Below are 22,897 nucleotides of genomic sequence, written 5' to 3' on the forward strand. Positions count from 1 at the left end.
AAAAAATATTGTATGAAATATGATGCAAAAATCAGAGTGTGATAATAAAGTTTGTTATATTTGCATTTAAAAAGTTCACAAGTTCATATTGTGGGTAAATTATTTCACTAACTTCAGTCTCCTCCCTTCCTAAACTCTGTGTGCTAATTTTAATTTAAACTCAGTCTTTTCCAAAGTGGTTTATTGACCAAGTTATTCTGCTCTAAATTCTTGGTTTCTAGTGTCTTAATAAATTGTATTAATAAACTGAATACACCGACTGAATGTTTATTGTTTTTATTTTGTTTCTTATTTTCCCTTTATATTCAGCTTTTCCCCATTGTTTGTCTTTAATATTAATTAACTTTTTAGAAAATCATTTTTCTGGATAAATAGAACATTAAAATACATACTTAAGCTTGGGTTGCAAATGCTACAGTAAAAGCTGCTGATCTGTACAAAATGTATTACACAGTGTTTTTATAACAATTATTTTTTGATGGATTATTTTGAAAAATTCTGAAAAAAAGTACTGTTTTATATAGCAGTCTCTTTAGCAAACATAATTGAGATATATACACTATAAAAAGAATGTAATTTAGATTATACTAACATTGTATGTGTGGGATATATAGCTTGATGGTCAAATATATTTATGGGTGGGGGTTTAAGTTCTCTACGGTGTGCTGGAGCATACATCCCCAGTCATTTTAATATGGCAAGGGAATCTCAACTCACTTTCTTCTGCACCTTAATTTTCTAAAGAAAATGTAATTGTATTGCGTCAAAATTATGTGAATGTACTGCATACCATTTATTTTTTCACTTTAGCTGTGTATCACTGTGTTCTTCTTGAAGTCCCCTTGTACTTAATTGTATTCTGAGTTCCTTCTGGCAGGTTAATCTGTGGGGTTGCTTGCTCCGGAAGCTGAAAGGAGGGTACAGACCTCCATTCAGCTTTTTTGCTCTGTGCATGTGATCAAGGGCAGGACCTCTTTCCTCCTTGTTCCCCTCAGCTAGTGTGCAGCTGCTAGATTGACATGGTATAAAAAAAGATAATTAAATCCATATTCCTAATACATGGATAGTGTGGGTCAAAATAGCTCTTTTGAGATACAGTTTGGATTTACTTATGGTGGAACTTCTACTTTGAACTTCTATGTTGTATAATGTAAATATGTATGCACACTAGGTTTAATTTTTGTCTTAAACTAATTAACCTACCAGTATATTTTTGGAGTGTGGGAGAATAATATACAAACTCCACACAGTTAAAACCATGCTGGAAATCGAACCCAAGACCTCAGTGCTGTGAGGCAGTAATGCTAATCATTACACCACCATGTGTGTGTCAGAGAGGTTGGGTACAGGATCCTGGCGGTCAGGATGCCGGCAGTCAGAATACCAACAGTGACATCCTGACTGTCAGAATCTCGACACCTTGAAGTATGCTAACCTTAACAATCCCCCTGCAGTCTAACCCTATCCCCCCCCCGCAGCTTAACCCTAACACTCCTCCTAGCCCTAATACTTACCGTCGGGATGCCAGCAGTCGAGATTCTGGCGCCAGGATTCTAACTGCTGGTGGGATTCCGGGGCCGGTATTCTGAGCATCGGCATCTCAACTGCCGGGATGCTAACTACATTCCATGTGAGAGAGGCATTAAAGACAGGTGCTTTGCGATTTAATGGTGAAAATTGTTATAGACCAGTATATTTAACTAAACAGTACTAAATTATATATCTATCTACAGGCTATTGGGTGTTTTGCTCAAAATTACCAACAGGACTGTGGGCAACAATGACAAAAAATCCTATTCAGAATCAACATAATTTTGGCATTTCTGCGGTTATCGGACAATATTGTTGGCTGATAACTGATCTGTTTGTGTGTGGTGTCTTCTTACAACCACTATTATTGGAGTTCAGCTGATCTAATAATTTTGCAAAATCACTGTCCAACTTGGTCACTTCTGCTTGTTAAAGTGGTCTGAGAACAGCTTTGCTGTATGCCCCAGGCTAACACCAGGAACATCTGCTGTAAACAAACCAACACTGACCGGCCGCGGTGAGCATGAAAGATAATTTGGGGCTAGCTTTTCAGTTATTTTCTTCCGAAGGAAAAGTAGAGACTATTTGATAAGGTCAGAAGGTCACATAGCAATAGCTCCCATTAGTGTCTAATAAACCTTAATCCTTTTCTGATTCATTCATCACATTCCTTTTGTCCACGAGTACATATTAGACTTACACTAGAATGACTTATGATTAGTATAACCGCAGTGAGCTACTTTGTATATGACATCATACTAGGAGAAACAAGCGACTAGTATACAAAGGGAAAAATAATCTGCTAACCACAAACTTTAATCTTGAGCACTTCAATATCAAGAGGGGAAATGCTGCAGCATTATCTTGAAACATCATGACACTGATTTTTATTAACTTTGATGCTTTATATCATATTTTTTAAAACTTTTTTGGCATTTTAATTATGATACTGTGCTGTGTTGATTTGTCGAGAACGCTGTTGTTTTGCCAAGGATATGCAGAAACAAATCCCAACAGTGAGCGATAACTAAGTGCAGCATTTTCTGATATTTTCGGTATATTTACTAGGAAAAAAAAACAACTAAAAAATACAGTGCGTCATATTATAATATACTGTTAATTTGTAGCCTTTGTTATGTTTATTATTAATAGATTAATTAAATTAGAATTTTTATTTCAGAGTAATACATTGCAGACGACAAAATAGTCCCCCCAAGCTTTCAACAGCATTGCATTGTAATCACCCATAGTGGTAAATATTCATGGCAGCTGCACGTGATTTGATTACAGCATTTATCCATCATGTAGAATGCAACATTTCCATAAATAAAACAAGGTGTGTTTTGGTAAGATTTGGAAAAGAACACCCATTTTCATTGGGGACCTGATTAGAGCTCACTTTTCATCCTCAGAGAGGCCCTAAATGTGCTCCTCTTCTACCTAAACAGATAATAAGCACTCGGCGTACTCCCCCTTCTTGACTCAACATACTGAGACTAATCGCAGATAATTGAGGAGGAGGAGCAGAGGGCCGGGTGAGCTTTTGTGTCCACAGGACAAATGGTCAGTTCATGAGGCTTTTGTCTGATACAGTGATTTCCTATAGCCATTCAGGGAGAAAACATGCTACTAGAGAAAGAAAAACAAGATCCACTATATGTATATATGTGTCTATATATATATATATATATATATATATATACACATATATATATATACACACACATATATATATATATACATACATATATATATATATATACATACATACATATATATACATACACACACACATATATATATATATATATATACATTACATACACACACATATATATATACACACATATATATACACATACATACATATATATATATAGATATATATACACACACACACATATATATATACATACACACACACACACATATATATATATATATATATATATATATATACATACACACACACACACACATATATATACACACACATATATATATATACACACATATATTTCATCAGTACAACAGTGGAAAAGTTTTTTCTTTTTACATGTTTTTGAAATGTTGCAACCAGCATAACAGATATGTTATAGAATACTGTATATCACTGGCATTGATGTTAATCAGTACCTGTTTATATAGTACAGAGTCAGTATGCAGAACCATGCACAATGTGTGATAATTTTATTGTACGTGTAAACAAAAGACATTGTATGCGCGTTATGACTATAAATTATTATATGGGTAAAAAGTATGTGACTGTTCCACCTCTGAAGATCTTCACTATCTTGACTTTGTGAGGATAAGAAGAATTGGATAATGGATATTTGTGTCATAAACTCCATTGTCTTCTTCCTTTATCTGAAAAAAAAAAGTGCAAGAGAGTAAGGCCGACTTCTCTGCAGTGTTATCATTTAATACTCTTATGCGGCCATACACGGTGCGATTTTTTGCACGATGTGGACGATTTCGATCAATCGTAACGATCAATCGTGCACATCGTGTTTTGATTCTGTATGTTTACAATGTCAATGCGCGTCCCCGCCGTCGTATAGCTGGATCGTAGATCTTACGGCAAAACCGTAAGATTGCAAGCTATTGTGTACAATGTGATACATATGTATCCATCGTATGGTATGATCATAACGATCAATCGTACACCACTTGACCACCTAGTATGGAGAATTTCAAGGGAAGAATTTCAAGGGAAATCATACAACACATCTTAACGTCAGAAAATCTCACCGTGTATGGCTGGCATTAGGGATATATTTACTAAGGTAAGACTTTTAGAAGTGGCGATGTTGCCCATAGCAACCAATAAGAATCTAGCTATTATCTTCTAGAAGGTGCAAGATAAATGTTAAGTAGAATCTGATTGGTTGCTATGGGCAACATCTCCACTTCTAAAAACTCGCACCTTAGTAAATATACCCCTTAGACTTGGCCAGAGATAGGTCTGTTGGAACACAAATAGATCATTTCGCTGCACATATAAAGATTAATACTCCCTAAGCTGATATACACATATCGTACATATACCCTGCATGGAGTGCAGCGGACATTACATGGTCCACAAATACCTTATTGACATTGTGTTTATATATTATGTGTGTGTGTTATAAATTTGTTAGAAATTTATAGCATTAAACATTTTTTTTTACCAAGAAAAATAGTCAATTGCAATTCTGCAGGTATACTTATTTGGAATTAACATATTATATTATATTATAAGTTCAACAAAGGTCATTGGGCCTGATTCAGTACGGATTGCTATTGCAATCGCAACTGCGATTATGCACGCAGGTCCACTGCGAAAATATGCTAATTATTGCAATCACAATGCCGTCGTAGCCAAAACATAAGGGCGACCACCTTACCTTACACACATCCGTAATACTTAGCAAGACTGCGAAACCATCAGTAACGAGTACCATCGCAGCCACACGCACACTTGCACAAGGTCTGACCTTACTCAGAAATTGCGAACCTCATCGCACGCTGTGAAAGGCCAAGTTGCGTATGACATTGCAATGGCTAATTGATGCACGCCCCTGCAACGGTATTCAAATGCACTGGCACGCCTGTGTTTCGCCGACCACACCCCCCCGTCCCCACCCCCAAACGGTCACTTCCTGTCAATCACTCTGTGATGGGTCTGCACTGTGATGCACACGCATGCACAGAATGCAACAATCAGCCGATTGCGCGTGTAATCGCAGTAGCGATCGCACTGAATCAGGCCCATTGCTAGCTATACTTTAATGTTATCCATGTTACTTCTGAGTGTTATTCTCCAGAACACTCTGCTGATCCGGAACTCACAGGAAATGCTGGCCGCAATATAAATGAATGGGTGCACCCGTTATTATGTGGCCTTGCAAATATTTTACTTATTATTATTCTTTATGTGTATACAGCAAACACTTTATGTAGTCTGTAAAATTCTGCCCCTGTGGAGCTTACAATCAGATTCCCTACCTCAGGCAGACACATGCTAGGGCCAATGTAGTGAGAACATTACCAGTATATTTTTAGACTCTGGGAGGAGACCACATGAACACGGGAGGGGGGGGGGGACACACAAATGCAGAACAGAAGTAACCTATGGGGTTTCCAGCTGTTGCTGAACTAAAATCCACAGCATTGCACAAAACAATTTTATAATACTACATTTCAACACTCTATCACTTATCCATCTATCAGCAGCCTCTTTAATAATTACATTTTTTAAATGTATCTGTTTTTGCTAAAAACTAGGTTAATTCACATCTCCGGAGGTGAGGAGAATAATAATTACTGCTACAAGAAAACCCATACGGCCTCTGTGGAATGTTTACCTTATTATTACACAATAAATAATTTGCAGCATAAACATCAGTAAAAAAAACATGCAACCATATATTTTACCTGGGTGGTCCATCAGCAATACATTATGAAACCGTAATGTAGTCAATCACTAACAGTTTACTATCTATCACATTTAACTCTGTGTGAGTAACCACATAAGACTGCCTCTGTAATGGTCAGTGATTAAAGACCGAAGTGGGTTTATGGCTACATAGAGGAAAGAGAGTCCTGTCCACAGGTGATCTAACTGCATTATAATATCGTATATCTTTTACCGTATCTACTCCACCTCCCACCTCACAAGGATTTGCACCTTGCAGCTCTTCCTAAACACTCACAAATAAATAAAATATAACATTTTCCAAATAGACGTCAATTGTAAATAAACTTATTTTATGCAATTCCAAAACAATCTTTACACTATTAATGATGAACTAGCAAAACTAACTGAGCTTTAAATGATCTGTCAAGCAAAATAAATACTATGAACGTATAGTTATCAGCACTTATTAAAAATTTTTTTTAATATAGTGCCAACATATTCCATATCGCTTCTAGACGAACAACAATATTTCTATATATCCATAGGTTCATTTAATTTATAATAGTTTCTTGATTAGAAAAAAAAAGAAAAACAGATTTCACATTCATTACACTAATGTTGGTGACTTGTACTGGTAGAAAATACCTTTTGTGCAAATGACAAATAAATAGCCCACTTTAAAGAAAACACTTCATTAAAATCGTTTTATTGTTTCAGATCGGTGGCAGAGGAAATAAAACAAAATGCAGGGAAAATAAAGCGATTTTCCAATTTGATGCGCAGGTTTGAGTTGAAAAAAGGAGGTAAGGAGGAAATAATATAGTTACTATCAGTTGCTTTATGGGTAACAGTGTAATTGGATGCAGCACTCTCAGACCCACTGGGTGAACAGCAGCTGCAGTGAGGAGGGGGGGGGGGGGGGGAGAGTCATACTGTTTACCTTAAAGACAATTCACAATTATCAACAACACTGCGCAAATTGTGCACTTCAAATGGGGTGTTTAATAGGTAAATAGAGGTGAAGTCATCTTCTCTACCCCAGACCTCCGGCTAATAAACTCATTTACAAGTCAGAGCAGACACACTATAAAAACATATAATTAACAATTGAATTTATTTTTTCTTATTCAAGTTTTTATCAAGTGCAATTTTTTTTTTTATTATTATTTTGCACTCATTTTTATTTTTATTATTAAATGCACAGAGTACCCTGTACAGGAGTAACAGTACACACTATTTGCAATTGCATAAAAAGGGTAACATACCTTTAACATAGCCTTGTTCCTAGAGGAGGTGGCAGACTGATACGTTCTGACAGAAGCACTGGCATATAGCGTAGCATTGCACAGTTTTGATTACAGGCTTTCTTTTTAACGGAAATAAAATTTCACAGCTAACAATGAGAGGTGAAAAGTTTAAGAGGCAAAGCTGTTCCTCCTGATCACTGACTGTTAATCAGCTTCATGGGTGGCTGCCTAAATCTGTGGATTTTTTCCCTTCCTTTCCTTACTTGCTTTACTGCCAAGATTGTAACTAATTTTTTTTTCCCCCTGTTGCAGGAGGAGAAGGAGGAGGAGGGGAGAACAACTCCCCCGTAGGATGCAGCTGCGTATGAGTGACATGACGCGCTAATGCAGAGGGCAAAATTAAAATTCATGAATCTCTTCACAACCATTTGTGTAACAAGATTAAGACGGGACAGCAGAAAATAGCTGAATTATCAGACTTCTTACAGTTCTCCAGCTGGTTACGCTCTATTCCAAAACAGTAGGGATAAGAGGATAACATGCAGCCTCGAGGAAAACGCCTCTTCTTATTTTGGGAGCAAAAATCATCCTCGGGAAGATGAGGCATGAAGGATATGTACAGGCAGAAAGACCCAATCCTGCCAAACAGGCTGAAATATTGAGTTGTACTTATCAGCGTGAATGTAAAACCCAACAAAAGCTTTCCTAGGAACAAGGGACCGGCAGCTACAATTTACACAACAATGTTGGACAAAATACACTGGTGCCTTCAGGAGGAAAGAAATGACAGCCCAGGATCAGGAGGGCGAGAGTCTGGCCCACTCGTTCTTTAGTCTCTGACTTGTCACAAATGAATAAAATTAGTTCTACTTTAAGTGTTGAATATTTAATAAACTTCAGAGAAGTCTGTGTGTACGGAGCACTTTTCTGTCACTGCTTACGGCTGGGGTACAGGTTAGCTGATCATTACCCGATGAGCAAAAACCTTGAGGATAAGTAAAATAATGCAGGGAAAAAAAATTGTAACTCCTCAATTAGGACCCTTCACTTTCACTGAAAGATACTCTCTTTCAACACGGACAACAAATAATTAAAAAAAAAACTATTTACAGATATGAGAAAACCTTAAGAGAACTTTCATGTAAATATAAAATAAATACAATCTTCAGCTAGTATAATTTGTATATTGTCTATATTTTCCATACATGTACACAGTATATATAAATGATGGATAATCAAAAGTTTCTATATTAGTCATTTGTAACATTTTATTTTTATTATACTTATAGAAGTATAGGGCAGCTGCCATGTTTAACCTGGCACGGTCACATCAGGTGTGACCACACCAGACTGGGCTTTCCCTGACATGGTCACATCCCCTAAGCATATTTTTTTTTAATGAAATATTTTAAAAGATTTTTAAAAATACTTTTTAAACTACATTAAATAAAAAATAAAAAAACCTGACAATTTCTGACCGGTTTTGCCGGTAAAAAATTGTCAGTTAAGTGGGTAAAGCAGGTCTCGATTAAATACAAAATCCAACATAGACAGAAATACCAACCATTCCATATTCAAACTAAGGCCGGGTACACATCAGGCGATATATTGGATGATCTATTGTACTGACACGGGTCGGAACAATATATCGTCCATATCAATCAGAGTGTACCCTCAATCGCGTATTCACGTGCGTTATCAGTGACGTCGCCCCATCTGATGTGTTGCACGTCAGATGGGTCGACCACACAGATGATGGCATGCAGGTGAATGCGAGATGGAAGAATATATTGAGTATTCGTACAACTCATCGTGCAGTGTGTATTGCTGCCCGATATATATCCTTCCATACGTCATTCTGATATGTACCCGGCCTAAGGAAGTGAGTGTTGAGGTTATAAAAATATACACATTGAAATTGAAATATACAAATCCAAACGGTTTGTCAGAATATCAAATCATTGCCATACAAAATAAACAAGGGGCACATTTATTTTACAGACTAAGTGGGTTCATTCCTGGTTAGAATACGTTTTATTTGTTTGTTAACTTTAGTTTTTTTCTCTTAATTTCAGTAGTATGTTCCAGAATAAGATGTCTCTGATGAAAATAAAATGAAAAAGCAGCGACAACCTAAGATAATAAATGTCCCATGTGACACTTACAGTATATATGTGAAAGCTTTTGACACTTAGAAGCTGGGTACAAAATGTAAAGTGATCACCTTCATGAAAGTGATTAGAACGGTATTATTATAACAAAAATGTGTCATAAACTATTATTTCTGAGAAAATTGGATAAAAATAGACACAATATTTAGGTAATAATCTAAAGAAATTAACACTAAATCCTCTAGGAGGCTGTAGAGAGCACACTGAGTTTTACATTTATTATATACAGTACAAATGCCCTGATATGCATCATTTAAATGCTGTATCAAGAATTGTATTATATTTTGGATATGATAGCTTGTGTTTCATTTTACAGTTACAGCTTTACCTATTTCAAGTATTTTTGTGCACAACTTTGGGATGTTGCACTGTTGTTTTTATCTTGGAGGATAAAGGTCTGTAGCATTTATAGTGACTAATGGTAGTAGCTACCAAAGTCCTACAATTAAACAATGCAGGACATATGAGGATGTAAGCCATAAAAACATTACTATATATACACAAAATTTCAAGGCCATAACAGCGCCCTGTGCCGGTCCTATCCCCTTTGCGTATGACATCATGAAGTCGCACATAGGGAGCAGGTCTGCCAGCACCCGGAAGTGCAGCAGTACACAGAGGGCCCGATTCAGAGCCGCTCGCAAGCACTGTGCACACGCAATCGGCACGATGGTTTCCCACTGCGCACACTCCGCGTCCAGTGTACGCGAGCCCCACTGAGCGACTACAGTTCAGTCGCTACGGGGCTCGCAACAAGACGGAGCGGGTGCCGATGTTGATTGACAGCTCGCCCCGTTTTAAGGGCGGGTAGGGGGGGTGGGCGGACAAACGCAGGCGTTCCCTTAGGAACGCCTGGCGTTTGTAGGGGGGCTGACTGACATCACTACTGATGTCAGTAGTGGACTTCCTGATCTATTAGAGCAGGAAGTCCACTCGGGCTTGCAGCAGCTGGACCCTACCCCAGGGTCTCGTTGCAAGCCCGACGGTCGTGATAATCACGATGGTCTCCAGCCCGCTCGCACAAGCTGTGGGTGGTCACCCACGGCTTTGCGAGCGGCCGGAGACACAAAAAAAAAAACACGCCCACATTCAAAGCGAGCGCCCGCCAGCAGCGAGCAGCTCTGAATCAGGGCCAGAGTGTCTCAAATGTACACACAGGAAAGTGCCTGCCTGTAGTGTCCAAAGGTCTACGGGGGAGATTCAATTAGCAGCAAGTTTCCACCAGAACCTCGCACACTGATGTAACGCTGGTTATCCGTCAGGAAAACCTCACTTGTCTTTTCTCGTACCCCATAGAGATGCTGAAGTAACTAGCCTTGGTCTCACTATTAATGTCACTTCATTGTATAATCAACATACAGTGAAACAGTATTTTTAGTTTTATTTTTGTTTTGGTGTTATTTCAATTTTTTGCTTGTTTTCTAACCAAGTAGCAGTCTTGTAACATGGAAAGTATACAGAAGAATAAGATTAATTAAATAAGAAATAGGTGATAGGGGCTGCTTGATAGAATGATTGGATGCAGTTAAAAATAATATTGGTGAATATGGAGATGGTAAAGGGACAGAATTGTAATAAATAGCAGTTATATAATGGGCAGTGGCAGTGATGGGGGAATATAAACATACTGGGCCAAATGTAATAGGGTGAGAGTTTAGAAAAGTGAGAGTTTCTGACACTTTTTAAACTTTGCCAATGTAATAGAGTCCAAAAACAAAGTAACAGAGTGAACTTGCATGTTTTTTCAGACTTAAAAAACTCTCACGATTTAAAATCTCATTCAGATGTTTTCCCATTTTGAAGATAAAACTCAACCAATGTGAGAGTTTACTGCTAAACTCTCACATTTTCTAAACTCTCACCCTATTACATTTGGCCCACTGTGTCACACGTCATTAGAGATTATTATGCGCTCCTCTAATTTAAAAAATGAAGACCACGTGAAGTCATGCTGTGATGTCATAATGGTAACTCTCTATATCAGAGCTTTGCTGTTGCTGCCTCTCTCACACATACAGAACACTGACATAGCATTATCATTGCTGTCATTAATATACTCAATATACATATCTTGCACCCTGATGTATTCCTCATATACACACAGCGCACTGAGGGAAATATATGCGCATGAGGTAAGTATCTTATGAAAGACAAGGGCGTCTCACTTGGATGCACATGCAGACTTGGAGCTTGATTACCCTAAAATATGACCTTGTGCTTGTTTACTTCCACCGTATGAGGTTCTAGCAGGACAGAGCAGCTACCACTATATCTTAGCCCAGAGGTTTCAAAACTTTTTTTGAATCACTGCACCCTAGAGTATCGGCATAGTTTTCATGGCACCCCTAAGCCAAAAGTTTGTTATTGAGAAATTCAGATGAAAATGTAGTGAAGTAGTAAAGTGAAGTACATTGTGCTACCTGTCATCCTTAGGTTCAGTTATGTGATGGGGAAAGGTTTGTGCTTCTGTTTGCCCACATATTTACATTACATTGACCATAAAGAATTTCATTTGGTGCTGGACCACCAACCTGAGGCACCCCTGCAAGTGTCCCGAGGCACCCCAGGGTGCCGCGGCACACACTTTGGCAACCACTGTCTTAGCCATTTGGGGAGATTTGGTGCTTCTCAAAAGGGGATGACCATCCTCTTCAGCAAATTGTGCAGCTTTGTGAGGAATGTGAATTGGGTAATGTCAGATGTGGACAGGAGCTATAGTAATGACATGAGCCAATGTTAGCTATTAGTATGGTGCGTTGTATACTTAAATCTCACATGTTTGTATATGATTAAGTTTAATAAATGTAACTCTGCATTGCCTCCTAGTGCCCAGAGGGATGGGTAGTCCTTCATGCCAAGGGTCCCCAGAGGTTTCCTCCACAGGGGGGTTTTCCTCTCCTAAGTGCTGAAGGATGACTCTTTTTGAGTCATGAGGCTTCCGCCATCTTGGTCCTCTTATTGGACAAGCTTGTAAGAGCCGGCAGCCACTCTTGGTCAACCATTTCCTAATTTTGTAATGCAGAGTAAAAAAAGTATAATTTTACTTGTAACAAAAACTCTTAATAAATGTATTTTAAAATAGATTTTGCTTGATGTGGTTCTTGTTTTATGAGTGGAGGTTCTCAGAAAGTGAAGAGGCTGTGAGGTGTAGCAAGGTCAGTAAGACCAGAGTGGATAATGGGAAATAGTGCAGTAGTTGGGAGGCTGAAAAGATGAAAGTGGTGCCATATACAGTACAGCATGTGATCATGCTAACAATGAGGACATTTATGGAGAAGTGATGAAAATGGATGGATGCTTCTGGTATGTGGTCAAGAACTGGTAGGGAAACATTTTGTTTCTATGTAATTAAGAGATACATGAAAGGTAATAATAATAATAATAATAATAATAATGTCATATACAGGTGATAAACTCTTAAGTATATCTGCTGCTACAGAATCAGGAACATGGTCTTACTCCGTACTTGCTGTTCCCCACTTTTCTACTCCTTTACAATAATGTTATAATGAGTTGAATGTAAAATATCAAAAGAGGATCCAGTGACATTTTTGCAGCTCTTTACAAAGAAACAAAATCTGACCAAAAAAATAAGTAAATAAAATAAAAAACAAAAATGTTATTTCTGTGACACTCACAAAGTATTGAAGGTCTTGTATTCAGAATGACATAAAATATTAGTATGAAGCCCACATAGGAGGCGATTCAATTCAACGTGAATTGAATAGCGCCGGGAGCGTGCTCCCGGAGCTATTCAATTCAGTGCGCTGTGTGGTCGGAGAATGCCGGTTATCGCGCCTATTGCGCCTTAACAAGGGTGTTAAGGCGTGTTAACCGGCATTCTCTGACCAAAGTGCAGGGCGCGCTGCTGATAGCGCTGCACTTAGCAGAAAAACTGCTGCACGCCCGGCACTTTGGTCGGGTTTCTCCTCGCATCCCCAGGGGGGTGTGAGAAGAAATCCTTAGCGCGCCCAAACAGCGTGGTGTATTGAATAGCTGCGGGAGCTCCTTCCCGCGGCTATTCAACATCGCGTTGAATTCAATTCCCCCCAGAGATTACTGACACTTCAGGAGTGATGTCATAACTTTGGACTGTGGTATCCATCCCAAATGACATACACTTTGTGTACAACTGGGGTCAAGATTTTAAAGGGTCTACTACCATGTATTTGTTTTCTAATATAAATATTAAGAAATTAATGTATTCTAATAATCCTAACATAGCTTTATGCAATTTCTATGATTGTACTAGTAAGACTGCTGCCAAGAATCTCTGTAATGCCTCCCAGAGCTATCCTATAAATATCATTTAATAATCTTCTCACTATATAGTAGTTTAGGGGTGTGGCCTAATGGTAATGAGTGGCATATAGAGGTGGTAGATGATGTCAAAGGACATAAAAAAATTAAAACGAGCAAGTGAAATATAAATAACAAAATATTATATCTACTGTGCTGGATAAAATGAAGCAAAGAACATTTGGACAGTTACAGTCCCATTGAGGGGCACACGTGCCAATGGAGAAAAGCTTGGGACTGTGTGACAAAGTGCCTGGGGTACCCTGAGCTGTGGGATTTCCTGTTATTGCATCAACAGTGCTGGATCACAATGTCGAGCAATTGCCTGGGAGGTTTGGCAGACTACATGAGGCATTTTGTGAGTGGGCGGGAGCCAATTCTGTGAGTTTTAATCCACTTATGTACATCCCACTGCTCCCGTGGGAAGGTATAGGAAAGGAGATGCCGAACTCTGCCCTCCAGGCATTGATACACCTCGGTATCACACAACCCCTCCTGCCTCCAGAATATAATCTCACACTTTCTCTTCTCTTCTATATTCGTACTTGCTTACTCACCCAGAATGGCCGGGAGGCTGCTAAAAATCGTGTGGTGCTCCCATCCTCCAGAAAGAGTGGGCAAGTCTCCCGGAGCAGCCCCAGCAACCCACTTCCTGTAATCGCGGCATTATATAGCGGGGATGAGGCAATTATGATGTAATTACCTGACATGCCCCAAGCACTGCCCGCCTCTCCTGTGCCACACCCCCTGCAGTGCCAACCTTGCTGCCCCTTCCGGAGGGGGCAGCTCAAAGGACACCAAGTCTGTCTATATAATGTTCCAGTCCCACCAAAACAATATATCAAATCACATATCATCTACCCATAATAATAATAATAATAATAAAAGACTAATGATATTTTCTGAATATGCAATTTCTTCTGGAAAAAAAAAAAAAAATGGTATCATTTGCGTGGGTACTGCGTAAAACAACCCGGTGATGTTGGAATGTAACAAGCTCAAGCGTCGAAAAATGGGCTCAGCAGTGGACCAAGAAAATCTTCAGCAATAAAGGGGTTAATACCTGCCCTAGGAGTTAAAGTTACAACTTGGGGCTTATTTAATGATAATATCAATAAAGCCCCAAATATTAACATTCCTTATAGCCGCATATCTTGGTGATTTAGAATGTTTTTTTTTTTTTTAATCAGGATGGCTGATCATGGCCCTCACACCAGGACAGCTGCTCCGATAAAAGTAGCTGTCCCAGCGCATGTTAAAGCAGTACTCCTTGCCATCAGCGGCGAAAGTTTACACTGTCAGGTTCTGTCTTGACAGTGTTCAATGCATGTGCAAACTTTGGTTGTGGTTGTGCATGTGCACTAGAACTGGAGCTCTTTCCATAGGCATTAGCTACCTCAGTCAAACTGCTAAAACTTTTTTTTGTTTTTTCGAGGCTTGATTGGCCCCGTATGCAAATTTGGATATAATGCAGGCAGTGGCGTCCCTCCCCACGGTGACACCCGGTGCGGGGAGGGACGCCATGCGCTCTGCACCTGCCGAAATAGGGTCGTGGCCTTCGGGAGGGGGTGTGTTGGAGGCGTGGCGTCGCATGGCGGGCCTTCGGGAGGGGCGTGGCCTCGCGGCGCGAAACCCGGCTCGTGGCCGTGGTTAACAAAATGATACATTAGGTATCAATGGGGTGATGCCCGGCGGGGGGTGCAGGAGGTGCGGGCATGGGCAGTGCTGGCTCCCTCACTGACAGGAGCCGAGTGCTGCACTTAATGCTATAGTGCAGCACCCGGCTCCTGTCACTGAGGGGGATCCTGCACCTTGGTGTCACCCCTCGGCATTGATACATTAGGTATCAATGGGGTCACCCCTCGGCGGGTGACACCCGGGTGCGGGCCGCACCCCCCGCACCCGCCTTGTGACGCCATTATGCAGGAGATAAGTGCGATATCTCCTGTGTTAGATACATGATCAAAATAAATGTTAATTTAGGGTGAATCATGTGGAAACTGCAGTTTCCACAATGATTTACAGGGTCAAAAAGCTTGATAAATAGGCCTCATAAATAACAAAATGGATATATCTAGTATACAGTGGCATAACTCCCTGCAATGACACCTGGTGCGGGGAGGGCTACAGTACGCGCGGCAAAGCTGTGCGCTGGGAAAAGGGGTGTGGCGTCGTGGGTAGAGGGCGTGGCCTCGTGGCCCAAACCCCCGTTGTAATCCCTGTGGGGATCCCGGAGGTGCAGACTGCCCCCGGGGACTACTGTGTGTGCAGTGCCGGCTCCCTCCTATCACTGAGGAGGAGTTGGCACTTTGGTGTCACCCCTCGGCGGGTGACACGTGGGTGCGGCCTGCACCCCCCTTGTGACACCCCTGCTAGTATATATCTCTAATTGGAAAATTATTTTACATTCGTTCATTGCTAATGTCAATCAAAAAAATTAAGGAAACCAATTTCCGAAAGCCTTCACTTCCCCTGGTACCAATCCAATCCAGGGGCCTAATTCAGACCCGCTCGCGAGCGCTGAGCGCTCGCAAGCAGGTCGATGGAGCCCTAGTGGGAGGGAGCTCCGTCGTGCGCATGCGCGAGACCCGCATAGCGACAGCCAAGCTGTCGCTATGGGTCTCACACCAAAGGGGGCGTGCTGTCGATGGTGAGGACAGCACGACCCCTTTGGTGGGTGTGCCAGGGGCATTGCTGCCCAGACGGATGCGTTCCCATGGGAACGCCTACCGTCTGGGGCCGACCCCACTGACATCAAAAGTGATGTCAGTGGGAGTGCTTTTGGCTCTGATAGAGCCAAAAGCACTCCTGGGCTTGTGGCAGCGAGACCCTACCGCAGGGTCTCGTCGCAAGCCCGATGGTCTCGATGGTCTTGACCATCGCGACCATCTTTTTGGCCACTCGCATAAGCTGTAGGTGGTCACCCACCGCTATGCGAGCGGCCAGGAGGCCGCTCCAATTTTAGGTAGGAGGGCCCTGATTCAGAGCGAGCGCTCTGGTCAGAGCGTCTGGCTCTGAATCAGGCCCCAAGTTCCATCTCATGCCTCAAGATCACTGCTAATGCCACCACTGATCCTGCACATACAGGGCTACCAGAATTGAATTTAAACAGTTGCCAACAGGAAGTGAGAATCAAAGCAGGCACCTGTCATCCAATCAGAAATGACTTTCCCTCTATTGAGAACCATTTAAATCCAAACCAGTGGCTGCGCTCACCTGCCTCTCACATACTTTGAGACAACACAGCGGAGAGAACAAGAAGTACAAAGGAACTTCACTATGTAAGATATCTTGAACTTAACCCAATTGTGCTTGATAATCTAGCATGAACATAGATCCATCTTTTTATATTTACATTACATCTCTAGGCACACTAAAGAAAAATGAATTAGGAGCTTTCTATTCCTTGTGCTTATTATCTTCTGTAACTGTATGAAAAAAACTAATTAATAGATTCATTCAATTAGCACTATGTAGATATGCAGGACTGATAGTAACATGATTTTTTTCTTCTTTATTGTATGTGCCAGAACTGCGCTATTGTACAGGAAGAGGGCTAATTAATCATTTGTGCAGAGTGCACCCTAGATCAAATAAAAACGCTCCATACATGATCTTTGATCTAGTCAACTATGTAAGCTTCCTTCAAGAAGAGATATCAGCTGCTTCTATCTCATTCCGAGTACAGTTAGGCTGTGCTGCATCTTACAAGGCTCCTTACCAATTTAATCACTAACACTGTGTAAAGGATAATAATCATAAATGCTGAAAGCATTGTTACCTGAGACAGCAACTTCACATACATGTCATATTGATGCAGTCAGTATTTATAGGTGAACAATACAAAAACAGAAATGCATACAATGAGGCTGATTCAGCACTGCACGTATGTGTAATGCTGAGCGCAGATTCTCGATTATTGGAAATCTGCGAGTGCGCAGGACCCATTCTGCAAGTGTGCAGAATGGCTCCTGCGTAATCGCATGCAGGCCCCGCTATGCCTCTGCCTGATTGACAGGCAGAGGCATCTAAGGGCGGTGCGGGGGCGGTGCTGGCGTTCCCGTAAATGGGGGCATGCGTCCGCCCCGTTTTCCGAGAGTGGCAAGGCCAGGGACTGCGTCGACGGACAGCTGGCTGGCCACCCGGCGCCGTCCACCATCACGACCATCGATGGTCACGATGAAGATCCCAGCCTGCGACCTTTGTCGCAGTGCTGGGATTGCAAATGCAGCAGGGGGAGTCATACACCTCCTGCTGCATTTGCATATTAGCAAGGACGGAATTGCAAAGCTGTCTGCGTGCAGCTTTGCATTTCTGATCGATGCTGAATCACCCCCAATGTGCTGTATATCTAAGTGGTATGCTAATCATAGATATCAGTGGTAGAACAAGTTGTCTGAAGTTTTTGCTAAAATTTAATGCACTGAAGCCATTATTTATTGATTTCTAATAATTTTTTTCCATTTGGATTTTTATTAGGCTTCTTGAAAACAAAAAACTCACAAGTAATATGTCTATAATTTATACGGTTTTTAAAGTATACCCATCACCTACTGTATGGAAGGTGTTAAGCTTCATATAGGGGTATTCAATATGGGAGCGAAAAGTCCGTGCTGGACTTTTCGCTCCACATCGGAGATTTTTCAGGGATAAAGTATCGGGCAAGCGCCCGCTATATCCCCGTATTCAATATCAAATCTACGAAAACGGTACCTGGCGAAGTGGGATTTGCGACAAACTACGAAATTTTCCTTGAAAAAATTGTAGGACCCCCCTAAAGTTGTAAAAACATGGGGATCACTATGGTACCCCCATTTTAGCCTGCAAATGAAAGTCGGGGATTTAAATAGCCACAGCAGGTGTTTTTTTCCCGACATTGAAGAAGTGTTGCAGAAGAGCACTTAGGTTATTTTTTTTGTTTTTTTTAAGTGGTCCCATCAAATTTGGGGTACATGAAAATGGGTACTAGCATATTTTTATGTCCCTAAAATACGTTTTTTAAAATTCTGCAACTATGCACCTGCCGCTAATAGCCTATTCTAGAAAACACCTGCCGCATACTTGCAGAATAGCCCTGAACCTATTTCCCTATTTTTAAACACTTTTTTCCCATTTTTTTTTTCACCCCAATTTTTTAATTAATTTTTTGGGGTGTCCCTATTTTTAAGTTCTTTTTAAAATGTAATTCCCAGGGGTGCAGGGTATTTTTTTTAAGCCTGCACTCCTAAACCCCAATTCTGCACTTTTTTTCGCCACCTATTCAGAAGTGAAAAGTTATCCCCGTTTTTTTTCAAAGACTTTTCAAACGTGCGAAGTCTTTGAAGTTGAATACAGTGTAAAACTAAAACCTGCGATAATGAAGTCATAGGTGCGATATGAACGCAAAAACAGAGTTTTCGCTCCATATTGAATTCCCCTAATAGAATCCACCCTCTGTAGCTATATCACCTGCTTGGGATTAATTTTCCTTGATAGTTATTTTTGGGCAAAAGTTTAGAACACGGGGTACACTGGCTTACCAAGTGGGCAGCGGTGATGCCGGTGCACTCTGTCACTCCTGACCCCTTCCTCTTCGCAGCAGCCCCCCAACCCCCCCCCCACCAGTCGACTGTCCCCGCTAGCAGCATCTGCCGACTGACTGCCTGCCTCCGGTAACTAGCTCTAATAGCTCTGTCGGTAATTAACTCTGGCCAGCGCAAACAGCTGGCTCCTGACCCCAATCTCCATTTCCTATTCTTATCACCCGCTCCGGCTCCACACTGACTCTGTCCTCCTCCTCCTCGCAGCACCCGCTGCGGTTGACTACCTCCACTAGCTTGCTTTGGTAACTAATTGCGGTCAGCAAACAAATAGCCGACGGCTCTTCAGCTGCATCAGTCTCCTGACTGTCTCCGGTAACTAACTCCAATCAGTCTGCAAACAGCTAACAAATTTTACCCTTTGGGCCCCAGTATGGTGTTCGCTCGGTGGTGGTGACTGTGAGTGAAAAAGGCGTGCAAAATCTTGGGGGTGTTCTCTCAGTCAGACAGTCGTTCATTCAGTCACGGACAGTCAGTCTGTATTCGTTCACATACAGTCATCTCTCGATCAAAGAAGGGACAAAGGTATGAGTTTAGTTACGCTAACGTAGTGTACCAGATATTCTGAATTTTTACCAATTTTTTGCACAACAGGCAACTGTTTTGGCTCCAGCTCATTTGTGTATTACCTCTTCATATCCTGGTTTATCTGATTTCTGTCTTTCCTGACCTACAAACTGTTTCAACCTTTTTGGTTATTTCTGGCTATGCTTTATATTACATAAGAGACTGCTGCTTGCAGATTTATTCCATTAATGTCACCGCTACCCACATTATCTGCTGTTGCCCACCTGCTACTTACCTAACTAACTGCTGCTGCCCAGTCGATCCCTTTTTCTGCCCCTGTACAGTCCTGACTAACTGTAGAAGTCTGGGTAATTGCTGCTTGTCATTCAGACACATGGAGATGGTACGTCTCATGGGCGTGTCTCTAAAGTGGTTGCATACACAGCTGCTTAATCAGTGACACTGGAGGCCATACTCAGATGGAAAATCTGCACCTAGCATAGGGCTGGTGCCAGTTACGATAGTGCAACCGATGCACCAAGTCTCAGTCCTTGCACATACCGACGCACGTTTGGAGACACCGGTGGAGGGGCTGATACTAGCATTAGCATATAAGGGCCTAAAATAAAGGGGCGTGGCCTCATGGGGGATCCCAATCATTTCACTCCGGGGGCAGCCCAGCATCGCCAGAGATGCAGGGCTGCCCCTGGAGACTGGGCTGTCAGCACTATCAGCTTCTCTTCTATGACAGGAGCTGGATGCTGCTGCAGAATGTCACACTGCAGAGGAGCGGGCATTTTGGTGTCACCCCCTCCGAGATGGACACCCGGGTGCTGTCCGCACCCTCCGAATGACGCCACTGGTCACAGCGGTGTATGATTCAGAATAAGCCCTAAGAATCAGGATGAAAATAGAGCAAGGAGAAACAGGAAGCAGGACAACATCATGATTGAAATGCTCAGGGATGACTAATGATGATGATGAGGACTACATACGCCAGGATGGGGAAAATAGAGGACTTACACTACCTGAGCTCCTGACTTACTATATACAGAGAGTGAAACTGTAAGACAAAAGAAAAAGTTCTTGCTGTAGATGACGAGTGGGACTCGCCGTCCGCAGTTTTTATATAATTGCGGAAAAGTTCCCGTCATCATCCACAACAAAGGGGTTAAACTGTTATAGCATTAGATTGTGTTATCAACCTAATATATTGTAATCAGCTCCACTTCATTTGGGTATCCATTTTTCTTTCATTTAGTGTGATCACCAATATTTACTGTAGACTTTGCTTGAAATAAAACCCAGTCATTGCAATTTATAATATGACATGTTTTCCACAGTTAAACATTGTTTTCATTATTATAACGTGATGTGGTTGCTTCTTGTTTCCCTAAAACATGGACAGTGACTTATGGGCTGGATTCAGAGATGGCCGCTAATGCGATCGCAGCTGCATTTTCTCACGGTAATGCTAATACTTCCAGAGATCACCCGAGTATAGGGACACCTACTGCTGCCTTCTCATCTGCGTACGATGTCGCTTACTTGTGTAAATATCGGTAAAACCGACGCACATCGAGCAGCCATCTTGCCCTTGTGGCAGGTCTGACCAGCAGCAAACACTGCAGCTCTCCTGACACGCCAAGAGATCGCATGCTCCATAGGAGTTCATAATGGCTAATTTATGCACGCCCATGTAACAGCGTTTAAACGCTGCAAAACGCCTGCGGTTTATTAACCACCCCCCGTTACCTCCCCCAAACACTGACTACCTGTCACTCACTTCGCCAATGGATCCTCTGTGTGTGCGGAATTGCAAACCAATCAAAGTGCGAACGCAGTGCGGCTTACAGTACATGGTAATCAATTGCTCGCAACACGTATTAGCGTCCATCTCTGAATCAGGCCCTTGAACACGCATATTTATGAAAACTGTACTGTTTGTGAATTTAAACAACTGTGACTTATTGCTAAGGTAACCCCAGGTTCTTACAGCATACACATGACTGTGGGATTTTGGCAGCAAACCATTAACATTATAATAATAACAGTGCAGAATATAAAATTTATAGTGCAGCGTAGTTTCCAACTCTTAACTGCAATAAACTGCTCTAAGAGTGTACAGCTTTACGTAATAACACACATATAATTGATTGTGTGTAAGAATGTAATATCATTTAATTTACCATAGTATTATATAGCAATGTGCTCAAGCAAAACATTATAGTACATGCAGTATAGTTTTGCTTACTATGAAAGTATAGTAATCTTTAATGAATGTCTACATCCAGCGCCAATATTGTGCCCTTCTTCGGCTCTGTCCCCAACACATGGCATCACAATATCACGAAGTGGGAACCGGGATCAGTAAGCTGAGAGTCGGACTTGCCCTAAGGTCATGTTGGTGACTCTTAGGCAGATCATGCTGCAGGTACCAACAGGGCAATGACAGTGTTGCTCCCTCAGCATCGAGCCCTGGGTGGCAGCACTGATCGCACACCCATAGTTGCAGCACCGTGAGCATCATAGAGGGACAAGAGAGAGGCACAGAGAGGAAAAGGGTAACTTTTATTTGAGTTTATAATACAAAAAAAACAAAAACATTTTGTGGGGGTCCAATAGGTGGCATAGTTTTCTGGAACAGACCAAACAGTTTGTCTATATCATATATGCCCTGCTCACTTTGCAGGTTTCTCACATGTTGTAAAAACCTGACTTTTGCACTTCTAGGGGTAAATTTACTAAGATTCGAGTTTGGTCGAAATTGCAATCTCGGGTGAGTTTAGGCATGTTTTTCATCTCACATATTTACTAAAAGCAAACTCTGGTGAGTTTGGAAGAGAGTTCTTTAATATCACTCGAGACAACTCGCCAGTACTTTTCATGAAAAAGATGCTGTTTGCAAATTAGGTGAGATGAGAGCAAACTCGCACAGAAATTAAAGTTTCAAACACTCACCCTCCTGAGCTGCGAGTTTGCCAGAAACCATTGTGATTTGTGTATGTTTCTGCATGTGTACTTAATATATATTGTTCTATAAAAAATTACGTAGGGTCCCTCCCCAAAAGCCATAACCAGCCCCGGTCTGGTCAGCCAGTCCTGGTTCCAAAAATTACAGGGAACAAAACGAGTAGGATCCTACCGTAATTTAGGAACCTGCAA

At 41.3% G+C, this 22,897-nt stretch overlaps 1 protein-coding gene across 1 annotated transcript in view; it reads right to left on the minus strand.

The window, feature by feature from the left end:
* Positions 1-3,676: 3,676 nt before the first annotated feature.
* The window catches only part of CAMKMT (calmodulin-lysine N-methyltransferase), a 531,467-nt gene continuing 512,246 nt past the window's right edge, over positions 3,677-22,897 (minus strand). Inside the window, exon 11 of the mRNA XM_088477271.1 lies at positions 3,677-3,897. Within this exon, the coding sequence (XP_088333397.1) occupies positions 3,820-3,897 (78 nt within the window). The 3' untranslated portion in view covers positions 3,677-3,819. The remainder of the gene's footprint in view (positions 3,898-22,897) is intronic.

Source organism: Taudactylus pleione, unplaced genomic scaffold (assembly GCF_031769625.1).
Source record: "Taudactylus pleione unplaced genomic scaffold, aTauple2 ptg000201l, whole genome shotgun sequence".
NCBI lineage: Eukaryota > Metazoa > Chordata > Amphibia > Anura > Myobatrachidae > Taudactylus > Taudactylus pleione.